The following is a 24,092-nucleotide window of genomic DNA, read 5'->3' as shown; positions in this document are numbered from 1 at the left end:
ATACAAACATTGTAATCATCAGCACAACTGGACAGTTTTTTTGTTTTGGGAACATATCTTTTGCCATGTCCCCACAATGTTACCACAACCTAAAGAAATGTGTTAGTTTGAAGGAAGTTGCTAACTGCTAACTAGCGAGACTTCCAGTCATTGCGCTAATGCTAGTTAGCATTGACTCGCAAAACTACCTCTAATTTCCTTCATACTGGACGCAGATACATAAAAATGGTATCCACGAGTTCATCTGACTCTGGGGAAGTAGATAAAGTGCTTCATTGTCAAAATACCAAACTATCCTTTTAGCTTTTATTTAGCTGGAAGTACAGAGACAAGGCAAATGCATTTTCCTTATGGTGTTGGAGAGATGCAGAAATCACCAAAGAAGAGATATGACAAGAGCAGTAGCGATGGCAGGGAAACAGTGGTCTGGATGGAGAGATAGACTTGCTCTCTCTTTTCCGAGTGAAGCGGCATATAAATCACAGAGCAGCGCTTCACGTCTCAACTTCCTGTTCCTCTCCATTAAAAATGATAAACTGTTCCTCTTGAAGCCATTCGCTCGCTTTCGGGTCCCAGTATGCACCTTTCACAGTAAAAAAGCTGAACTCTTGTCAGATMTATTCTATCCTGCTCCCATTGTTGGAGATGAATAAGAGAATAATTAACTGGAGCATGATAGCAGCTGCACAAAGACAGGACTGGCTAAAATAACAAGCCTGATTCATCTGTTTTTGTTGTAACACACCTTTTGTATCATTTTGATAAAACAGAGGACATCTGCTTAGAAATAAAAAAGCGGTTTWGATTTTTTTTTTTAACACAGAAATAAAGGGGCCATATTTTCTCTTCCCTCTTCTGTTAAAATGAGGACAAATGGGCCCTAGAAAGGTGTGCAACGTAGAGTCCACCATATTCCCCCTTTCTAGTAAACACTCTGAGCAATGACACATAAGACCGCCAGGGATCCCCATAGAGACCCTTGAGAAYAGCAGGGAGGCATTGATGTCAAGAGCTTAGGGGCCCAGGAGCACCCTCCACACTATCCACACCTCCGCTGCACAACAGAACAGGCCCACTAGCATCCTCACCACACATCATACAACATACAAAGCCCAGCGTTCACACAAAAACAAGGGTCTCCTTTTTATCCCTGAAGGACAAAATGGACAATAGGGGGATGAATTACAGCCACTGAAGCCCTGCCAAATACAGCAGAGAAAGGCTGGAAGAGGGACGAGAAAGATAGAGAAAAGGGAGGAGAATGGAGGGGATTCAATGTAAGCTCAGTAAAATGAACAAGAAAGGCTGGTGCTCAATACGTCTGCAGTGCTGTCAGACAATCAAAACAAATAAAGAGGGGCCGCTGTAGAGATACACAACTCAATATGGACTCACTGGGCAGGGAACTGGCTGCCAGCAGGGTGAAAGGACACAGCTTTATACCCATACCGATGAGCCACTACCTCTCCCGCTGAATCTTCCACCTCCTCTGGCCTGCCTGCCTGCCTGCCTGCCTGCCTGCCTGCCTGCCTGCCTGCCTGCCTGGCCCACTGCTATGGAAGAGGAGCCTGCCGCCATGGATCCTTCATCCTGCAGACTAATGTGTCCCTGAAGTTTTGTTAAAGCTGGTTATTTACTCCTGCAAAGCAATTGCTTCAGGCTAGGGGCAGCAGAATAAAAAAAAACAGGACTGTGAAAAAGCTTGTGCCTTTTGCGATGAAGCACTGTCAACTACCAAGGGGGGATTACTGCTTCAAAATTGGGGTGCAGGCTTTGGATAGGACATTTAGGTAAGGCTAAATGCTAAAACAGAGGGTGAGACACCTGAGAAGAATACAGAGGGTCATAAACAGATGATCAAAAACGAATCCATGTTTCTTAATAACAATATCTCAATATATATCCTTGTTAGAAATGTTCTCACACTGTTCAAAGAAGAAAGCCTATGATAAGTTCTGTGAAAGCAAGAACTCATCATCATTACAAAAGACATCATCACACACCCATATCAAACCGCAGTACTTATCCTGCGAACAGGGGCATGAATGAGGCAAAACGACTGCGGATGGGTATGGAAATCTGCTTGAAGGAAGGTCAAAGTGATTAAGCTGACATTAATGACAGGTCTACTCTTTCTGTGTGAATGCTCACCGTAGCTGTCTCTAAACCCATTTGTAATTCCGCTCCAAACGATGAAGCATCTGCTTTGAAGTCTCTACCACTAATGCTACACAGAGGTTAAATAGCTTAATGCTGAAGTCTGTTTCACTMCTCTCTCTAATGTTGCCTTCATTTTATATACCCGGGTTATGGCTCCTGGATTTCACAACTCAATTTACCCCAGCTAGTTCTGTAAAAGCTCTCTCCTTTCTTATTTCCTGTCCTTCTCACTGTCAAAGAAGGGGCTTATGGTAAATGAGACCATGGCAGACGTAACCCGTCCATTATCTCCCAATGAGGAGGTGTGAAAGCATGTTTGAAGAATGTTTATCTAGCAGGGCATGGATGCAACACAGACCTGTGGTGATGAGGCTGCAGCTTATGTCCCACTGCTTCTAAAAACCATGCTTAATCCACTGGGGCTTTTTTGGAAAGGTCTGTCAAAGAGGAGATTGCAGGTCTAAAAGGATGGACATATCTTCTCTTTACTCGAGTATCAATTTGAGGTCAGCTTAGTATCCATCTCTGACTGCATATGTTTGTATGTGGGAGTGAGTCAATAAAGACAATCTACACATTTGCATGTATGAGTATGGCTGTCCTTATGTGATTAATATGTACCCTATGGAGGAGGTACGTGTCCACATGCCTACACACAAGCGTGTATGTGTGTGCATGAGTGTGTCGGTCTGTGTGTGCATTTTCCTATTTCATACCCTGGGGCTCTGTCTCCACCCATGCTGCCTCCCTGGGTTGTCCATGCTGTTTGTGGTTGAGGCTATCAATGGCTGCCTCTAGAGCTATTTCCCCCTCTTCTCCTTTATAGATCACTCAGTCATATTGGACAAAGCTTTCTCAGGACACAAACCCTAACCCTCCCCTCAACCCTATAGTGCCCTAGACCTGGCATTTCCGGTAAATTATGAAATGATGGTAACGCCTTATGTGACAAAAACAATAACGAGAAACAAATCTATTAAAGCATGAATGAAAGGGAATGAGAGACCTGTTTTCACAGCCAATTTGAGATTGCAGGGTTGGGTTTAGGGGGGCGGGAGCAGCCGGCAAACGGCACACAGAGAGAGCAGGCTGGTAGCAGCGGCAGCCAGGCGCACAGGCTGCAAAGCAATTTCCCTGTTTGGCAATACTGTTGTCTCTGTCTGTGCATTAGAGCTGACACGGGAGCGCCTGAGTCATGCTAAATGTATACAATCAAAGCCTTTRGTTCCTGATCTAAACTCACTGCCTCAGAGAATGATGGAGAGAAGAGTATGGAGATACGTGGGTCTGGAAAATATCATCAAATAAGTGCATTGCTTTTAAACCATATATAATGAACACAGCATTCCATCACTATAAGACAACAGAGGGATTCTCAAATGTATTTTATATAAACTGGGAGCACAGTAATGATTTGAAGCTATAGTTGGTGTCTACATTTGGACAAGGTTACCTGGAACTCTGATAAAACACATTGCATTACACTTCAAAATGTACCTGATGAAGGTTGATTACATTACAAAATAATCTTCTAAACACATGATGTTTCCTCTATTATATTTTGGATAGCTAAAGTGTGCTTTATATTGTGAAAACAACATACAATGTTATTACAATGTAATAACTTTGTAAACTGTGTCCTCTTGTAGTCTGACCTCACCTTCTTGTCACCTGGGTCTGAGAATGCTCCCTACTGGCTGAATAATATCCTGATTCCTGGGCGTTCTCGCTATTGGCTAAGACTTGGCTTGGGCCCGGCAGGACCTGGCAGGACATCTCCTGACCCGTCCTTTCCATGGTCGCCCACGGAAATGCCATCTGGTTGGGGTGAATGATTACACCGGCAATGGCCGTGTGACCTGCGGCCAGCGGGAACCAAGGTCACTCCACCTCAATGCTCACTTTACCTGTTCTCTTTTTGTTAGGTTCGGGGTGAATCATCCATCTCTGACTATTCTACCACAGAAATCAAGTTCACACACAAATTAATTAAAAATGAAAATCTGAAATGTCTTGAGTCAATAAGTATTCAACCCCTTTCTTATGGAAAGCCTAAATAAGTTCAGGAGTAAACATTTGCTTAACAAGCCACATAATAAGTTACATGCACTCATGCAATAATAGTGTTTAACATGGTTTTTGAATGACTACCTCATATCTCTGTACCCCAGACATACAATTATCTGTAAAAGGTCCCTCAGTCGAGCAGTGAATTTCAAACACAGATTTAACCACGAAGACCAGGGAGGTTTTCCAATGCCTCACAAGGAAGGGCACCGATTGGTAGATTAAAAATAAAACAGACACTGAATATCCCTTTGAGCATGGTGAAGTTATTAAGTACACTTTGAATGGTATATCAATACACCCAGTCACTACAAAGATACAGGTGTCCTTCCTAACTCTGTTGCCGGAGGGGAAGGGATTTCACTATGAGGCCAATGGTGTTCAGAAAACTGAGAATGGATCAACAACATTGTTGTTACTCCACAATACTAACCTAATTGATAGAGMGAAAAAAACGAAGCCTGTACAGAATAAAAATATTCCTAAACATGCATCCTGTTTGCAACAAGGCACTAAAGTAATACTGAAAAAAATMTTACAAAGCAATTATGAATATGTCTGAATACAATGTGTGATGTTTGGGGAATATCCAATACAGCACACTACTGAGTGCCACTCGCCATATTTTCAAGCATAATATCTGGCTGCGTCATGTTATGGGTATTCTTGTAATCGTTAAGGACAAAAAAATAAACGGAATGGAGCTAAGCACAGGCAAAATCCTAGAGGAAAACCTGGTTTCCACACTGGGAGATTAATTCACTTTCAGCAGGACAATAACCTAAAACACAAGGCCAAATCTACACTGGAGTTGCTTACTATGAAGACAATTAATGTTCCTGAGTTACAGTTTTGACATAAATCTGCTTGAAAATCTATGACAACACTTGAAAATGGTTSTCCAGCAATGATCAACAACCAATTTGACAGAGCTTGAAGAATGTTGAAAAGAATAATGTGCAAATATTGCACAATCCAGGCTTAGAGACTTACCCAGAAAGACTGACAGCTGTAATCAGTGCTAAAGGTGATTCTAACATGTATTGACTCAGGGGTGTGAATACTTATGTAAATTTGATATTTCTGTATTTCATTTTCAATTAATTTGCAAACATTTCTAAAAACATGTTTAGAGTGTGTAGAAAACCCCCTGACTTAATCCATTTTTAATTCAGGCTGTAGGCCCTGAAGGCCATGTAGATATAAGCTTTATAGTCATTTCTATAGATTCTATAATGTTCACTTTAGCCTACTATATCAACTCCAACATATGACTGACATCAATATTGGGATTTTTCAAGATGTTTCTTTTGAGTAATATTGCATTATTCAGTTAACAGTAATTTAGTCATGTTATCATTTTCAACGTTACATTATGAACATGAATGACTTTGTCAAACAGAATATCAGTGGCCTCCCACTACGTTAAATCATAGACTTGATAGATATTTTGATATTTTGGTTGGAAACACTTTATTTTGAGGTGTCAGGCCTCATTCAGGTAGAAAGAAAGTCATGTGCAAATTGATTTATTCGACTCAAATCTGAAAAAATGAGAAGTTGGCTATTTGATTCTAAGCATTGGCCACTAATGCCAGGATTGCAGCAAACGAATTATGTAAAAACATGCTATTTTGTAAGAGGAAAGAAGTGAATGAATCTCGACGTAGTCTATAGTTACGTAATAGCTAAACTCGCCCTTTGCATCACTGATTAAATGAGTAGTCCAGCGATTGGTGGGCACAATAGCAACCGGCCACACAAGACAACCCAGAACAGATCAGATTTCTTTTCAGCAGGCTTTTCCGCGGGACCTGGCTTGCCATGCTCCAGTCATTTCTCATATTACAGAACATCAATCATACAGTAGAGACAGTGCTTTGCGCTGGCCAAGCCTGATTTACAAACATTAGCGAGGAATACAATTACAACAGTCCTTGCCCGAATAGCCTTGTGCTCACAATGCGGCTCGAGATGAGCGAAAGGGGCTGAAAACATCTGTACCGAGACGCACAGATAAGCGAATTACATCGTCAACACTGGCTTTTTAGTGATGTCAAGTCTTACAGAAATGCCATTGAAAAGGTTCATTAAAAACGCTATAGTCGTATGTCAGTAGCCTAATAGATTGTAAAACTATTTGTCAATTTACTAGACAAGTTTGTAAAACCGGATCATTGACAACTTTGTGATAACCAAGTCAATATAAGCTGTCTATTTTGTGAAATCCTCATTCAGATGTCTGACTATTCACTGAACACGCGTTGCATTAAGCCTACATCATTGCCTATAGCCAAACAGACTATCATGATTTTACACATATGTTTTAACGCGCAACACCGGAATGACCAATAGCCTAAATAGATTACATGATAACGTCATTGGTAGACTAAGCCTATAATAAATACGCGTCAAGTTTTTCTGACTGGGCTATTGTCTAAAAGAGAAATAACAAACAGTCAATCAAGTAGGCTATCCAACCGTAGCCTATAGCCTATGGCTTGAATAAGTGATGATTATTTAGCAGATGAACAGAAGAAGAAAAAAACTTATCAATCTAATTGTGGCAAACAAAGTTGATTTACAAGCAAAAACGAAAGATCATATTTTTATCAAACACAGAAAATAAAATAGAACCAAATGTCGCTAAAGAGATCGTAAAACCACGCACCATCATGACACAAATGGAATAAAACATTAAGCTGGTGAAAAGTTACGTCCTTGGAGCAAGATTCATGGGGGCATAAAAAGTTTCAATCCGTTCTCTGTCTACACCACCGATGGGCATTATAAAGACCGAATCGTATAAAAATAAGGTCTGTGTCCGTGGTGCTGATCCCAGCGGTGAACGCAGAGCGGAGGCTACAGAGCGCCTGTGCTACTCTATGGTCGTTCCATCGCTGATCAATGATTGAACTGAACAAAGGCAGAAAAGGATCAATTTCTAATAACTATCAATGCAACACCGCCGATTTCTTTCCCCATTCGTCCACAGTAACATATTTCCCACCATTTTAAAGTACACAATGTTCTATGAACACATGCAACCAAAAAGGTAAAGGATAACACTAACCTGAAGCCGCCGTAGATCAAATTTCTTCCAATATTGAAACATCGATCCCACATCGGCGGCCATCTTGGGGGATATTGAAGATATTTTTTTCGGCGGCTGCAATAAATATGTGGGCTGGATTTCCCTTGTTAAACAACGTTAACGATTACTCGTTCTACTTTTTAAAAAATGCAACGAACACATGAAAGTCCACTGAACTAACGCAAATATGTTTGTTAAAAAAATAAGTGATGTCCTGGTGGACCGCGAGTGTTTTTGAAAAGAAAAATAGTATCAACGCATTTGTGCAGTCCCGGTTAACTGGACAAATTGCATTTGATTTTGGTTTGTCAAAGTTATCAATACTGACGTAAGGGGTTGATCAATAGCCTACCGTCTGGTAAAGGGAAGGAGAACAACAATGTAATCTATGCATATTGTGCTTATGGAAATCCGTCTACCATGGTATAAAATGAATAAAAGAGTTGCGTCCATATCGTCAGTCCCTAATAATAGTAGCCTAAATAGTGAAATACACAGAACACCTCTTTTTATGTTTACACCCCTCCCTCCATTAGCTTAGGCTACAAATAACAGTGAATGGATGAATAGACTATATATCCATTGCACTTTGGATTTCTGCTCATCTGAATAAATAGGCGCAGATCATTGGCAATGCATGCACCTGCTCTGGTGAACGAATAAAAACTAGTTTAATCTGTGATCATGTTAATTCATTACCATTTCAAAATGTGAAATAGTAATACCACAAAAACCTTAGCACACATGCACATGCACACGCACACATACACGCACACAGATATACATACATTGATGCTACACACATCACAACTGCTGCTACAATACTCTTATTTACTATTGCTAGTACTGCACAATTCAAATTATTGCACCAAAATCCCCCCTTCCCACTTAATGTGTTGTGAAAAGTGTTATGAAATGTAATGTCATGTAATATTTTAAATGTAATATAACTGCCTTATTGTTGCTGGACCCCAGGAAGAGTAGCTGCTGCCTTGTGTAAATATTGTACTATAGATTGTTGCCTTCCTGTTTTATACTTATGCTAAAATGTACTATTCTATTCCACTGAGCCATTTACTTTATATTTGTAATTCTTATATTTTATTATTTCTTATTGTTGTTGTATTGTCGAGAAGGGACCTGCAAGTAAGCATTTCGTTGGACAGTATATACCATGTGTATCCTGTACATATGACTTATAAAAACTTGAAACTAATTTGAAATAACTTCTTAAACATTTCACTGTCTAAACTTTGCAAAATGATTCCCACACATGCCTAGTTAATGATTATTTAGATATTTCAAAGTTCCATAAAAAAATATATGAAACATATTTTAGAACTTAGTTCATATGTGAAAATTAATTGATCACTCTAGCAAATTGGATCTAGCTTTGATGTCTGAAATTGAACAGTGGCTGGTATATGGTGGGTTAACTGGGTCTTAGAAAAAGTGGGTATGCAGGCATAGAAAAAATCTGGGTATTGTATATCTGGGATACAGACTGGTACTGGATGATATGATACCTGTAAAAACAAAGGCATATGGGAGGTACTGAGTAGCCTACTTAAAATAAAGCATATTATTGACAAATTGACACAAATCCTCTAGAGTCTACTCTGAGCAGTGCCCGTAGGGGGTAAAATAACATGTTTATGAGGTCAATTACTGGATTCCGGAACTTAATTTTGATTAGATAATGAAAGATTATAATGTGAAAACAGTACGTATATGGTATCTGAAGAGTTACAAACGTGTSTATTTCTGTTTCATCACATCTGGAGGCTATACAGGAGAAGGGAAAGGGGATACCTAAGTCAGTTGCACAACTGAATGCATTCAATCGAAATGTCTCTTCCGCATTGACTCAACACCTGTGAATCAGATAAGGATTCATATGTAATGAATATCATATTGATATAGTGTTTTTCAGTGGTAGCTTACTTTTGAAGAGCACAGGTAGACAGACACATGTACATCAAATACAAAGACGATATACTACGCAGGCATTCATGTCCATCACCACTACTCTGGAAAACCTGCCTCTGTTTACATGAAGGGGTTTGTAAGAATTTGTTCTTAACTGACTTTCCTAGTTAAATAAAGGTTAAATAAATACAAATAAATACATTTGTCAGACCAGTGAAGGCTGCAGACATATTCCATGATATACAATAAAGTTGTTTTCCATAATACTTGACTCTCTGTACACCATAGACTAGCATTCACATTTTTGTAGTGGTGATGGTGGAGGTGGTTGTTATACCAACTCTGCACTTTCAACAAATAATTTCCTTCCACTATTAAACGCATACCGAGCAAAGCTAAGCTTGAACAATACCTGTTTTAGTGTTGTCTGCTCCCCCTGGTGGCTGTACATGTTCTTAGGGTACAGTAGTGCACTGAATAATATTCTGACCAAACAAAGGGTTACACCTGTAGGCCTATGTTACCATTAAACACATCCTTTGATTTAATTACCAAATCATTGATAAGAAAATAGGTAATAAATGTACATAGATGATCATCTGGAGCCATGTGAAATCACAAATATAGGAAAAAGTCATTAACTCAGGTCACTGTGATATGCATCATAATGCAGTTTATGTGTTTATTACATCATACATGACATCCCTTTTAAAACGTCTGTAAAGAGAAAATAATATGCATATACTGTTGTACTTTAGCAACTTAAAGTTTATTACTATCTGAACCATATGTAAGGGAGGAATTTCATATTCTCATGCCAGACAGAAATCACCTAGGGGGAATTCTGAAGGAAGCTTATTAAAAGTTTCAGTATTATTGCGTTTTATTGGTGGCTCGAGGGTGGCAATGAGATGCAAGCCTCATATGAAAATAATAACATCTTAGTTAGCTGTGATTTATCTGTAAACTTAACATTCAAATTAGAGTTGATATGGAAGAAATTTCACGCCAGGGTTGTTGCCACAATAAACCCACCGGGCTGTGTGTTTTATGTAAATATGTTTTTAGTCCAAATTTGACTGAACAATTCGGCGCTTGCAGATTTCATTCTCAAGCATATCGATCAATCACCTGAGTAAGTAATCTCACATATTTGATAAAGTTTTGAGCAGTGAATGAACAACCAATATTGACAGGTACAGGTTGCARATTGACAGATGCAGGTTATGTCGACTTCTATTACATGTGTATCAAATGCAGTAGGCCGAGTAGAAAGAGATTATTAAATTGAAGAAGAACCAGCAAAACTTTAACATTCAGGTGTATTACAAAACGTGCATTATTAGTGGCTCATTTTCAGAGCCAAGATAAATTTGGTTTGACACATTGAAAAAATGTGCTGCTAGCACTGCCTACTGACCAACAGGGGTAAATCGTTTTCAAAGTCAAGGCACGGGCAACCTAGTATTGTGTTTTAAAGTTATCTCCATTGCCACCATCCATTGTTATGACAAAGCCTTTACAGTGTAGTGAAGAAGGCGCAACAGCGCCTCTTCAATCTCAGGAGGCTGAAGAAATTTGGCTTGTCACCTAAAACCCTCACAAACTTTTACAGATGCACAATTGAGAGCATCCTGTTGGGCTGTATCACCGCCTGGTAAGGCAACTGCACCACCTACAACCACAGGGCTATCCAGAGGGTGGTGCAGTCTGCACAACGCATCACCGGGGGCAAACTACCTGCCCTCTAGGACACCTACAGCACCCGATGTCACAGGCAGTCCAAAAAGATCATCAAGGACAACAACCACCCGAGCCACWGCCTGTTCACCCCGCTATCATCCAGAAGGCGAGGTCAGTACAGGCGCATCAAAGCTGGGGCCGAGAGTCTGAAAAACAGCTTCTATCTCAAGGCCATCAGACCGTTAAATAGCCATCACTAGCACAGAGAGGCTGCTGCCTATATACACAGACTTGAAATCATTGGCCACTTAAAAAAATGGAACACTAGTCACTTTAATAATGTCACTTTAATAATGTTTACATATCTTGCATTTCTCATCTCATATGTATATACTGTATTCTATACTATTCTACTGTATATTAGTCTATGCCGCTCTGACATTGCGCGTCCATATATTTATATATTTTTTATTCCATTCCTTACTTAGATTTGTGTGTATTGGGTATATGTTGTGAAATTGTTAGATATTACTTATTAGATATTGCTGCACTGTCAGAACTAGAAGCACAAGCATTTCGCTACACCCGCAATAACATCTGCTAAACACGTGTATGTGAACAATAAAATTTGATTTGATTTCAGTGTAACATTTTCTGGTTATTGGTCTTGTAAATGTTAACAAATACCTACAAGCCTATAAGCCTCAGTCGAAAATCTCTATGAGTAGAAAGGGCACATCATACTCTGCTGCCTGCTTTAAAGATCTGCAGTTACTGAGGAGGATGGCTTGTCTTTCTGACATTGGGAAAACAGTAAGCCCCTTGGACTTAACCCTTCTGATATATCCTATATCATCAGACATCCTGGAATTTGTGCAAAAGGTGGTGTGAAGAACTGAGAAGAGACATGACATAAACTACCTTGTGAGGGAGTATTTTCACGTCGTCTACTTTGAAATCCAAGCCACCCTGTTTGTATCACAATTTCTGTTTATCTCTCCTCTTTCTCCATCCATCCATCCATCTCCCATGTAGAGTATGTGTGACTCAGTTACAAAGACTATAATGCATGAAGAAGAATCAAATGTTCAAAATATATTCAATTAATTAAAATGCGCCCAAGAACACACCACACCACTGACTGTCTATTTGGGTGGAAAATGTTTTGACAAAACATTAATTTGGATACTGTATAATTAGAAAATCCTTGATGAACATTGGCACCATACCCCTATTTTCCATAGCTTTTTTCCTGTGCTATGTGAGAAAGTCACCAGTATGACAAAAATTCAGAGGTTTAAACCAAACAGAGCTGCTACCCAGAAACACCTCTCATCACAATAGTTATGGTCCATCAGGAAATGTAATGGGACAGCTGGAGGATGGAGCCAAGCAAGTGGAGCTGTCAGTCAAACCTCTAGCTTTCTACTCAACCCATATCTGATTCTAGTGTCTCGGTAATGTGATGGAGTGTTGGGRTGTTACTCTAAACCGTAGTTAAAGCACTGACAATAGACCAAAAGGAAGGGGAATACTTAGTGCTCTTCACCTGTGTCACTGCCTATAGAAGGTATGGAGCTTTTATAGTGTATGGGTAGGGAAGGTTGGCAATGGGTGTGGTGGGGTATCCGTAGCCTATATATCTACCCCCTAGTGATCATCCTATCACATTATAAACCGTCAAMGATCCCTCTTTGCCCTTTTCCAGCTACTATACAGACATGGTGAGTAGATGCTCACCCTCATCCAGACCCTTGACTGGATCTAATCCTAGGAAGCTTCAGAGAACCATATGCATTTCACTGTGTGAAATAAGTGATCCCAAATAGCTTTTTAGTCAGGAATCATTTGGTTGGGGAATTCCTGTTCTCTTCTAGTTGTATCTCTCTGGGGACAGGATGCTGGCAGTTCTCATATTTTTTGTTATTTAATGTACAGGAAGATTGAGATTGAGATGACTTCTCTCTCTCAGGTTTACTGCTGCTTTATTTGTTCATGGAGAGTATGAAATTGTTATTTTTTGGGCCGACATAGAGCAGATGGTTGGTATCTAACTTTGAGAGAATGGGCAAATTGAAGTAGGAGTAAGATGTGTTAACAAATGAGAATCTTTCGTTTGTGTTCTTTATCTACTTTGCTCTGAAAATTCAGGAAAGACCTGCTGTAAGAGTTAAGATGTCTTTGAATGTCCAAATTAATAGATTTAGCGAACTTTCTGTGAAGATTTGGGGGTGAGGACAACTGAGGACTGGGGCAAGGAGTAGAGATGGGAATAGAGATGGGACCAGTGACCTCAAACATCTGATAAGATGTAAGGCATATGTTTATTGAGGAGCAACAATGAGGTGCAAACATTTTCCATGGGTTTACGATTGTGTTCATCCTCATCTCAACCCATCCTGGATCAAATAATCATCAACTCAACTCATCATCAATGCAACTCAACTCCACTCAAAGCAAACAATTTTTCACTAAATTGAGATGGGTACATACCTATTGGCACAATGACCTTCAGCTGTGATGCACAACTGTTGGTGGGGCTAATCCACAGCACCCGTTAGACATCAGCTGTCGAGAGAGGCCTGCCAATCCTGGCACTGTAATGTCATCAGACTGCATTCCCATGCTCTGTTTTCACGATTCCATGGTAATCCCTGCCTTCATGGGATATCTCCACTCAAACGTGGCTCAGTGCACCACCCTGTCAAAGCCTAGGCCCCAGTGCATAATCCCTCATATGATCCAGGGGCTCTGAGTACGGGAGGACCACTCCCTCACCATGCTAATTATAGACTCCCAGAGAGGAGAGGGCTATGGAAATAATTTAATTGCAAAAAAAGAAGTATTTCAGGTCTTCATTATGAAATGTGCGCTATACCATCAATCATGTTTAGTGTGCAAGGTTATAGTAACCCCAGTCAGATATTTAGTTTGCTGACATGATCTAAGTAGGTTACAGTAAACCCGGTCAGATATTTAGTTTGCTGGCATGATCTAAGTAGGTTATAGTAACCCCGGTCAGATATTTAGTTTGCTGGCATGATCTAAGTGGTTATAGTAAACCCAGTCAGATATTTAGTTTTCTGGCATGATCTAAGTAGAAAATAGTAACCCCGGTCAGATATTTAGTTTTCTGGCATGATCTAAGTAGAAAATAGTAACCCCGGTCAGAATTTAGTTTGCTGGCATGATGTAAATAGGTTATAGTAACCCGGTCAGATATTTTAGTTTCTGGCATGATCTAAGTAGGTTATAGTAAACCCAGTCAGATATTTAGTTTGCTGACATGATCTAAGTAGGTTTAAGTAAACCAGGTCAGATATTTAGTTTGCTGGCATGATTTAAGTAGGTTATAGTAAACCCGTCACATAGTTAGTTTGCTGGCATGATCTAAGTAGGTTATAGTAAACCGTCAGATATTTAGTTTGCTGACATGATTAAGTAGGTTATAGTAAAACCGGTCAGATATTTAGTTTGCTGGCATGATCTAAGTAGGTTATAGTAAAACCGGTCAGATATTTAGTTTGCTGGCATGATCTAAGTAGGTTATAGTAACTCCGGTCAGATATTTAGTTTGGTGACATGATCTTCATTATGTGAAAAAGCCAATAATAAATTAACAATCTCAGGTGATCATGGTATCAATTTCTGTGTGTTTGTTAAATCCAGGCCCCCAGAAAGCAAAGAAGAGAGCAGAGGGAGCCAACTCCAATGTGTTCTCTCCATGTTTGAACAGGCCAGATCCATGAGTTCAAAGAAGTATGTAGACCAACTTGATAAATTGCTTCTCCGAAGCTAGTTACATTTCTTATACATTGATTTTGCCAAGTAACACAACCATAGACACATGCAGTACACAGTGGTCTTCCAGAACATTTTGAATGGGGTGTCCAAGGTGGGGCACAGACCCAGTTTAGGAGGGCCATAACATTTTGAACCTTAATCAATGCAAGGTGGATTTTTTTTCTATACAAATATTCTGGTTCAATGTATTTAATGCTTCAGATTAGGTTTGGTACATTTCCCTGTTCAAATGGTAGCTAAACTAACTTCTAAAATTATTTCTCATTTGTGTCTATCCGTGTTTCATAATTTTCCTTAAATTCGCAAGTGGCTGAATCTATTTCACCAGAGAAAGCATCTGAGTGAGGGAAACAGCGCCCCTCTGTCCTAGTATCTGTAGCCCAGATAGTATCAGGTACATGGGCTACACAACCAAGACAGAGGTGCGCTGTTTCGCTCGCTCTGATGCTTTCTCCGTGAGATTGGTGAGTCTTGCTGTCAGGTGTTGGTCTTAGTCAAAATTATCAATTATTCAGAGACGACCTATCAGATCTCAGATTTGTGTGTGTGTGTGGTGGTGGTGGTGGGTGGGGGGGGGGGGGGGGGGGGGGGGGGGGGGGGTTGGAGGACACCCTTGACACACCACTGGCAGTACATAGATAAATTATCTTTTGAATCTGAATATTTACTTACATAACAGGAGTACGCAAGTATGCTCTGATGTGAATACATGTACACCTACTCACCCTATCAACCCTCAACAGGCTTTCACTATCATGGACCAAAACAGGGATGGTTTAATACATTTGTACAAGATAAATTCATGAAATAAAGTGGGATATACAGGATATAAGTGGGAATATTGAATGGAAGTATGTGAGAATGGTCAACCAATACAARGATGATATACCAACATAGATGTCATACAAAGGCTTCACTGCTCATATGACTGATTGAAAAGGTGCTTATAGCCAGAGATAAATAGCTGGTTTATCTGGCTTCATGCTGGCAGCAGATCCTGACTTTGGCCCATCTGTCAAATTGAAGCGATGCCTTGGTCTGTCTGTCTGTCATCCTTTAGGTGCAGACCCAGAGGAGACCATCCTCAATGCCTTCAAAGTCTTTGATCCTGAGGGGAAGGAGACCTTGAAGAAGGACTTGTGAGTGTGCCTGTCTTACAATGCAGTCTTACATATTAGGTGTGTACAGATGTAGGATCTTAATTTGAGCCAGTTTGCTGAAGCAATAAAATAATCCTGCAGCAACAGGAAACYTGAATTATTATGTGGATAATAATTAATGGACATTTTTGCAGGGGTTGATAGATTTTTTTGTAAGGACAAATCGAGTCTAAAATGTCCAAGTGGAAATTACAAACTCTAATAAGCCTTTTTAAACCTCAAATACATTAAACGTATGCATTTCCTGAAAATTCTCAGCAACAAAAGAGTAATCAAATTAAGATCCTAATAACTACTACTACTCTTCATAATATAACAGTGTAACAGTGTCTTAGTCTATGCCGCTCGGACATTGCTCGTTCAAATATTATATTCTTAATTCCATTCCTTACTTTAGATTTGTGTGTATTGCTGTGAAATTGTTAGATATTACTTGTTAGATATTAGTGCACTGTTGGAGCTAGAAATACACACATTTCGTTACACCCGCAATAACATCTGCTAAACACGTGTTTGTGACCAATACAATTAGATTTGAGATGTTAACAACCCAGGCAGATGGGTTCTCCCGCGAAAAGTTTAGAACCATCATCACTGATACTTTTTTACATACTAAGCAAAAACACTTTCATCATCTTCTCAAACAGGCTTTGTGATCTATCCCTTCAGATGGAGCAGATGTTTGCCGCCTTCCCTCCAGATGTGGCTGGACACCTGGACTACAAGAATCTGGTCTACATCATCACACATGGGGAAGAGAAGGGCCAGGAATAAATCCACCTCTTGCTAACTGTCCTTGCATCTCTTCTGTTACACGTCGCCCCACTGCGCATCAAAGCTATCTGGAAATGTTGGAGATGTGCATGATCATCTTTTAAATAAAGGATTTTCAGGTTAATCGCATAMAATCCATTTTCATACAGGATATAGATCCAACTGTAACTAAGTATGATCTGTCCATTTGGGAAAGCTATCAGATTAATTGAACATTCTAAAACCATCTAGAGAGTCTAGGTTCACAACAGTTTGTATTTGTAATCTTGTTCAGAAATTCCACTTTAATGTTTTGTCCTGTGAACAAGGATGTGCACATGTAAACCTTCAAAATCTATCAATACAAATATTGCAACAAAAAACACGAATGGTCAATTACAATTAATGAGGTGTCTGAAATTCCTATTGGTATTGTTACCAGACGCCTGCTCCCCTCTCATAAATCTAAGCTTGGCTGCTAGTAAAATAATCAGTTCTTCTGGGGAAGAGGAAAATCACAGTAATTAAATTGTCATTGACAATCAAGTTCTACGGAGGCTGAAATATTTAGGGAGGAGGCTGCAGCCACGCACGGATGCCACGGTGTGGCACACCTAGGAGGGTAGTATGTCCCGGGCCAGCACAGTAGATGGCAGCGGCCATCAAATCCACCCAGAAGGTTGTTCGGCAGATTCCTCTGAAGTAGGAAAGTGGGTGTGGTTAGATCAGAGGGCATCGTTAACGGCTAATAGATAGGCTAACGTTTATTTTGTTCCGGTAGACGGCTAATATTAGGTGTTGTTTTGTATAACACTAAGATGTTGAAGTAGTTAGCTAGGTATAATATAGGTAGGTATAATATAACTTTGTATGATAACCAAATAACAGGGTGTCATTTCTACACGTTCTTGTTCTTGGAACCAGCAATTTAGTGAAGCTAGCCAATCGTAGCCACCACTAGCTAGCGTTAGCTGAACAGCACTAGATTTGCAGTTCACTCAGCCATTTTTTCTACGTCGCCATGGCSGATGTTGACAAACTCAACATAGACAGTATCATCCAGCGTCTTTTAGAGGGTAAGGAAAGAGTACATTAATCTTACGTTATTTATGCAATATTATGTTTACTTCGTTAGATGACTGGTGGCAAGCCTTAGCTAGATAACGCGTTAGTTGTTGACGCAGGTTGGCTCTAGCTATCGGTAGCTAGCTAAGCTAACGTTAGCTAGTAACTAGCTAACATTAGTTAAGGCTGTTGTTGCCCATCTAACTAYCTAATGTTAACCTGACATTTGTCCCGGTCGACACATTAAGAAATGTTCATTCAAAGTAGTTAGCTAGCTATGTAACTAACGTTACTTTAGCTACATGATTCAGGGCACTGTCTCAGTCAGTCAGTGAAAGATTAAGTCAATAACATGAGAAATCTGATATGATGGTCACCACTCACACTCCTATCCAGACATGGCAATGAGTATGATGGCGAACTAGGTAGATACTGTGTCTTTGCTTGTAGATTCATCAGGATTGTTTCATTTTAAGTCAGGGGAGCAAAGCCTGGTAAGAATGTGCAGCTGCAGGAGAACGAGATCCGAGGATTGTGCCTCAAGTCCAGGGAGATATTTCTCAGCCAACCTATCCTTCTTGAACTTGAAGCCCCCCTCAAGATCTGTGGTGAGTAATCATCAATATTTGGTGATCATAACTGTTACATGAAGTGTCTTCTATCCCAATGAGGTATGTGTAGAATTTGAAGTTGAAATCATTTGCCTTCTGCAGGTGACATCCATGGGCAATATTACGACTTATTGAGGCTGTTTGAGTATGGGGGCTTCCCTCCTGAGAGCAACTACCTATTTCTGGGAGACTATGTGGACAGAGGGAAGCAGTCTCTGGAGACCATCTGTCTGCTTCTGGCCTACAAAATCAAATACCCGGAGAACTTCTTCCTGCTGAGAGGGAATCATGAGTGCGCCTCCATCAACAGAATATATGGATTCTATGATGAGTGTGAGTGATATGTGGTGGCTGTAATAATCATAACCCTGCACTCTCTGACAGAATATAGCCTTTGTATCTACATAAATTGCATTTTGTTATAGGTTCCTGTCATACGCATTGCCTAGCTTACTATCATCCTAAAATTTTATTTTATTATTCTAGGTAAAAGAAGGTACAACATCAAGCTCTGGAAAACATTTACAGATTGCTTTAACTGCCTCCCTATTGCTGCCATTGTTGATGAGAAGATCTTCTGTTGCCATGGAGGTAGGTTGCGTTTTAGTAGTCCTTAAACATGAAGAGAAGTGGTCCTGTTTTAGGACACACTAAGACATTGCTGTGATATTGAGAAATACTATTTTATTTTATTTCAATTGTTTTCTTCTCATTTACCCACAAGTTCTTACTGCAATTAACCTTATTCTTGCTGTTCATCTCCTTCTGTGTTTCTCAGGGTTGTCACCAGACCTCCAGTCCATGGAGCAGATCAGGCGCGTCATGCGGCCCACCGACGTCCCCGACCAGGGCCTCCTGTGTGACCTGCTCTGGTCAGATCCAGACAAGGATGTCCTCGGCTGGGGAGAGAATGACAGAGGCGTCTCATTCACTTTTGGCTCAGAAGTGGTGGCAAAGTTCCTGCACAAACATGATTTGGATCTGATCTGTCGCGCCCATCAGGTATGTCTGCATACTTTCACTGTACTGTCTGGAGTTGAATGCATTGTTTTTATTTTTAACCCAACTATAATCTATGTTGTTTTTTCGGCAGGTTGTTGAGGACGGCTATGAGTTCTTCGCCAAGCGACAGCTTGTGACTTTATTCTCAGCACCCAACTACTGCGGGGAGTTTGACAATGCTGGTGCTATGATGAGTGTGGATGAGACCCTCATGTGCTCTTTTCAGGTGAGTATTTCATCATGAATGATTTACATTCCTGTCTTATCGCAGGAATGTGAATGTAAATGTGTCAGTGATTGTATTAGTATTAGTGTATGGGGATCTTAACGATATAACCATTCTCATTATGTCAAACTGTACGATGTAAAGACTATTGCAGTGGGCAAAACATCATCTTAGGTTGGATTACTTGTGTTCATTCCACTTGTAGATTTTGAAGCCCGCTGAGAAGAAGAAGCCGAATGGCAGCCGTCCAGTTACACCCCCACGGAACATGGTCACCAAGCAAGGCAAGAAATAAGGTGGCATGAGTGGACTTATGTCCTGCTCTCTATTCTGCTTTTGTCTTTTGCGTCTGAAGGGTTGGTTGCCCTTTGTGCTGCCAATACTGAAAAGATATCCACTCCAACCTGATGAAAGCAAAATGTTTTGTTGTTTTGTCCACAAGGGTAAATGGATATGTCACCATGAAAACCTCAGGTGTTTTGCACTCCATTGCAACTAGTCTTTGCCACATATGACTGTTCAACCAGGAACAATGTAACAATATGGCTGATAATGCACAGAAATGCCTTGTTTGAAGCTGTGCAGAGTTGTTTTCACAATTTCTTCATTTCATGTTTATCAATTTCTCATCACCTGTTTCTCACTGTCAATGTCAATAATGCAATTAATGGTTCTTAAAACAACTATGGAAATATCACAAGACACTTAGTTGTTTATTTCTGTATAACTTTCTTTATCATAGGACATTGAATCCTCACTCTGCGCCTGCATCCTCACCATTTTTAAAACAAGTCTTGTGCTGAATTAAATGAAGAAATAAAGCATTCTTGTAATGTTGACTAAATCTTTCTAATAAACTTTTAGGGGGAAATTGGCATTTGAATTGTATTAGCATCATGCTCCTATATCAATTATTTTAGGATTACAAGGTAAGCTCAACCTTGAAATAATTACTGCCATATATTTTGTATTATAAACTGGGTGGTTCGAGTCCTGAATGCTGATTAACTGGGTATGACAAAACATTTCTTGTTACTGCTCTATGATGTACTSGGCCGTACGCACTACCCTCTGTAGTGCCTTGGGGTCGGAGGCCGAGCAGTTGGCATACCAGGCAGTGATGCAAACAGTTAGGATGCTCTCGATGGTGCAACTGTAGAACCTTTTGAGGATCTGAGGACCCATACCAAATCTTAGGTTTTGTCTTGCCCTCTTCATGACTGTCTTTGTGTGCTTGGACCATGTTCGTTTGTTGGTGATGTGGACACCAAGGAACTTGAAGCTCTCAACCTGCTCCACTACAGCCCCGTCGATGAGAATGGGTGCGTGCTCGGTCCTCCTTTTCCTGTAGTCCACAATCATCTCCTTAGTCTTGATCACGTTGAGGGAGGGGGTTTTGTCCTGGCACCACACGGCCAGGTCTTTGACATCCCTATAGGCTGTGTCATCTGCAAACTTAATGATGGTGTTGGAGTCGTGCCTGGCCGTGCAGTCATGAGTGAACAGGGAGTACAGGAGGGGACTGAGGGGCCCCTGTGTTGAGGATGTGTTGTTACGTACCATTACCACCTGTGGGTGGCCCATCAGGAAGTCCAGGATCCAGGTGCAGAGGGAGGTGTCTAGTCCCAGTCCTGTAGCTTATCATCTGCTTCATCTGACCACTTTTTTTATTGATCTAGTCACTGGTGCTTCCTGKTTTAATTTTTGCTTGTAAGCAGGAATCAGGAGGATGGAATTATGGTCAGATTTGTCAAATGGAGGGTGAGGGAGAGCTTTGTACATGTCTCTGTGTCTGGAATAAAGGTGGTCCAGAGTTCTTTTCCCTCTGGTTGCACATTTAACATGCTGATAGAAATTTGGTGAAACAGATTTAAGTTTCCCTGCATTAAAGTCCCCGGCCACTAGGAGCGCCGCCTCTGGTTGAGCGTTTTCCTGTTTGCTTAATGCGGAATACAGCTCATTGAGTGCGGTCTTAGTGCCAGCATCGGTCTGTGGTGGTATGTAGACAGCTACGGAAAATACAGATTGAAACTCTAGGTAGATAGTGTGGTCTACAGCTTATCACGAGATACTCTACCTCAGGCGAGCAAAACCTCGAGACTTCCGTAGATATCGTGCACCAACTGTTGTTTACATATATGCATAGTCCGCCACCCCTTTTTTTACCAGATGCCGCTGTTCTATCCTGCCGATACAGCGTATAACCAGCCAGCTGTATGTTGATAATGTCGTCGTTCAGCCACAACTCCGTGAAGCATAAGATATTACAGTTTATAATGTCCCATTGGTAGTTTAATCTTCCTCGTAGGTCGTCAATTTTATTTTCCAATAAATAGTTTTCCATAGTTACACTTAGATCCAGGAATCATACAGGGTTTAAGTTCAATGTTCTAATTCAATTGTAAAATGCTTAATAATTAAAAAATAACACGGTCATGCAAATAATGTAAGGAAAGAAATGTGGTGTTTTATGTCACAGGACCAATTTGTAAGTCGCTCTGGATAAGAGCGTCTGCTAAATGACTTAAATGTAAATGTAAATCTGTGAAGACTCCAAGCATTCAACTCATGAATTATGGACAACTCATAAACTAGGGTGGAAACATGTTTTGATTCAACTCGTGTATTATATTGAAAGAAGGCTACCTGTTCTGCGTGTGTTCATGGGTGCCTCTGCTGAGAGGGTAGGCTACCGGCAGTGGTGTAGGCCTAGTGGAGGGTAAACGCAACTAAACACAGTTTACCCACCATTTTCATAAAATTTGATTGAAAGTAACCAAATCCCTTACATTAATCTTGATATAACTGTGACTTTATTCACACAATAAAATGTTGACTTTATTCTTGAAATATTGCCACTTTAAACCACTCTTGACTGAACTGACTGGGCAGCATTAGCAGACAGACATGTGAAAAGGGGTCCCCAACTTTAAAGTCTGGTGGGCCTCGAAGTAGACATTTTGCATTACTGCCACAAGGAGGTGCCAAAAATCCAGCAGACTCTTAGTCCAGCAGACTCTTAGTCCAGCAGACTCTTAGTCCAGCAGACTCTTAGTCCAGCAGACTCTTAGTCCAGCAGACTCTTAGTCCAGCAGACTCTTAGTCCAGCAGACTCTTACCCTCGCTCGGCATAGAAGTCATCATGGTTTTCTGTCATCAAAGTTTCATAAATATGAAATTAATTATTTGAAAACTTATTTTAAAAAGTTTAAATGTATTGAAAACCTGAAAAGTGTCAGAATCGATGACCTTATAAGGAAACTCAAATTGCGTAATGAGATGGAGTTGAAGGTGCACGTCGGAGAAGGAAGCCGGGGAGCGCGCTTGTTTGAAATTGAAAAGTGTCGCGATAGCGTTTGATAAAGAATAACATCAGCAGCTGCATTATAAGTGGGATGCACTGTTTAGKGCTACATCCCGAGAGGTTCGTGCTGATTGTACGGAGATTGTGAAAGCCGGTTAAATGGCTTCCTTGAGAAAGCAAGAACAATATATATGTCAGGGGAAGTGCAGTATTATCATAAGGAGACGTATACTTGGAATACGGAGGAGTAGTGGAGGGAAAGAGAGAGGCAGAGGAGGTCTACGAGAGAGAGAGAGAGGGAGAGAGAGGGAGGGGAAGATGGTGAGCTTGAGTCGGTTAAAAATAGCCGGGAAAAAGGGAGATGGTTTGTTAAAGAAAATGGTAGCAATTGTAAGCAGAGTGAGAGGAAGACAGGAGGATAACGTTACATGGAAATMAATGAGGGRGAAGTATTGGAGGTGGRAGGTGTGGTAAAGTTCTCGGAGCCAGAGGCTTGCACCGAGGGTCAGGATAAAGCTGAGTATGTGATAGTAGGAGTGACGTTTTTGGAGAAAGTGGACCCTTGCTTTTTGGCTGATCCATTTGTGYTTTCAGGGTGGGTGAAAACATAGTTGGGTGCTGTGGAATCGGTGAGGGTAACCATCTTGTGATAATTGTTTGTTTGCTGGTCAGAGGGAGAAGGCGCTCGGTGTAAAACGAATGGGGGCAATAAATGTGAATTGTTTTGCTCTCAAGAAAAGGGCGCCTTTGAAAGGAGCGATTACTGGGGTAGTAGTAAAAGTAAAAGTTGACCAACTGAAGGGGAAGATTCCTGGTGTTTGCGATGCTTGTCTTTTGGCGCGACGCAGACGGTGATGAAACAGAAGTCATTATCTGTTCTTTTGAGTTTTGATGTTGAGTCTGCCTGACAAATTGATGTTAGGATATATAAGTTATCCCGTAAGAGCTTTTGTACCGAAAAGATTACGTTATTACAGGTGTCAAGCTTATGGGCATATGGCAGCAGTGTGTAGGAGGGAGGTTCCTAGGAGTGATAAGTGTGCAGAAGGGCATGAGACAAAGGAATGTGTAGCATTGGAGAAAGTAGTGGTATGTGTTAATTGTAGGGGTGCCCATGGGGCAGGGGATRAGAAATGTCCTATGCGAGAGAGGCAGGTTGAGGTTTGCAGGGCATACATTGTCATATGCTGAGGCAGTGAAGATGGGTCAAGGGGGAGGGATCCTGAGAGGGGTG

At 40.7% G+C, this 24,092-nt stretch overlaps 2 protein-coding genes across 2 annotated transcripts in view; one reads left to right on the top strand and one right to left on the bottom strand.

The window, feature by feature from the left end:
- LOC111974688 (homeobox protein cut-like 2) overlaps positions 1 to 7,834 on the bottom strand; it is a 109,989-nt gene extending 102,155 nt beyond the window's left edge. Inside the window, 1 exon segment of the mRNA XM_024002617.2 lies at positions 7,301 to 7,834. Within this exon segment, the coding sequence (XP_023858385.2) occupies positions 7,301 to 7,363 (63 nt within the window). The 5' untranslated portion in view covers positions 7,364 to 7,834.
- Positions 7,835 to 17,359: 9,525 nt separating this feature from the next.
- Positions 17,360 to 20,431, top strand: LOC111974671 (serine/threonine-protein phosphatase PP1-gamma catalytic subunit A). Its single transcript, XM_024002585.2, has 7 exons — positions 17,360 to 17,726; positions 18,192 to 18,323; positions 18,429 to 18,659; positions 18,813 to 18,917; positions 19,105 to 19,328; positions 19,420 to 19,554; positions 19,760 to 20,431. Exons 1-7 carry the CDS (start codon positions 17,672 to 17,674, stop codon positions 19,847 to 19,849), a joined length of 972 nt encoding a protein of 323 aa, XP_023858353.1. The 5' UTR covers positions 17,360 to 17,671; the 3' UTR covers positions 19,850 to 20,431.
- The last annotated feature ends 3,661 nt before the right edge of the window (positions 20,432 to 24,092 follow it).

Source organism: Salvelinus sp. IW2-2015, linkage group LG15 (genome assembly GCF_002910315.2).
Source record: "Salvelinus sp. IW2-2015 linkage group LG15, ASM291031v2, whole genome shotgun sequence".
NCBI classification, from domain to species: Eukaryota; Metazoa; Chordata; class Actinopteri; order Salmoniformes; family Salmonidae; genus Salvelinus; species Salvelinus sp. IW2-2015.
Note: the sequence above shows the minus strand (reverse complement) of the source record. Positions and strands in the feature narration are given on the sequence as shown.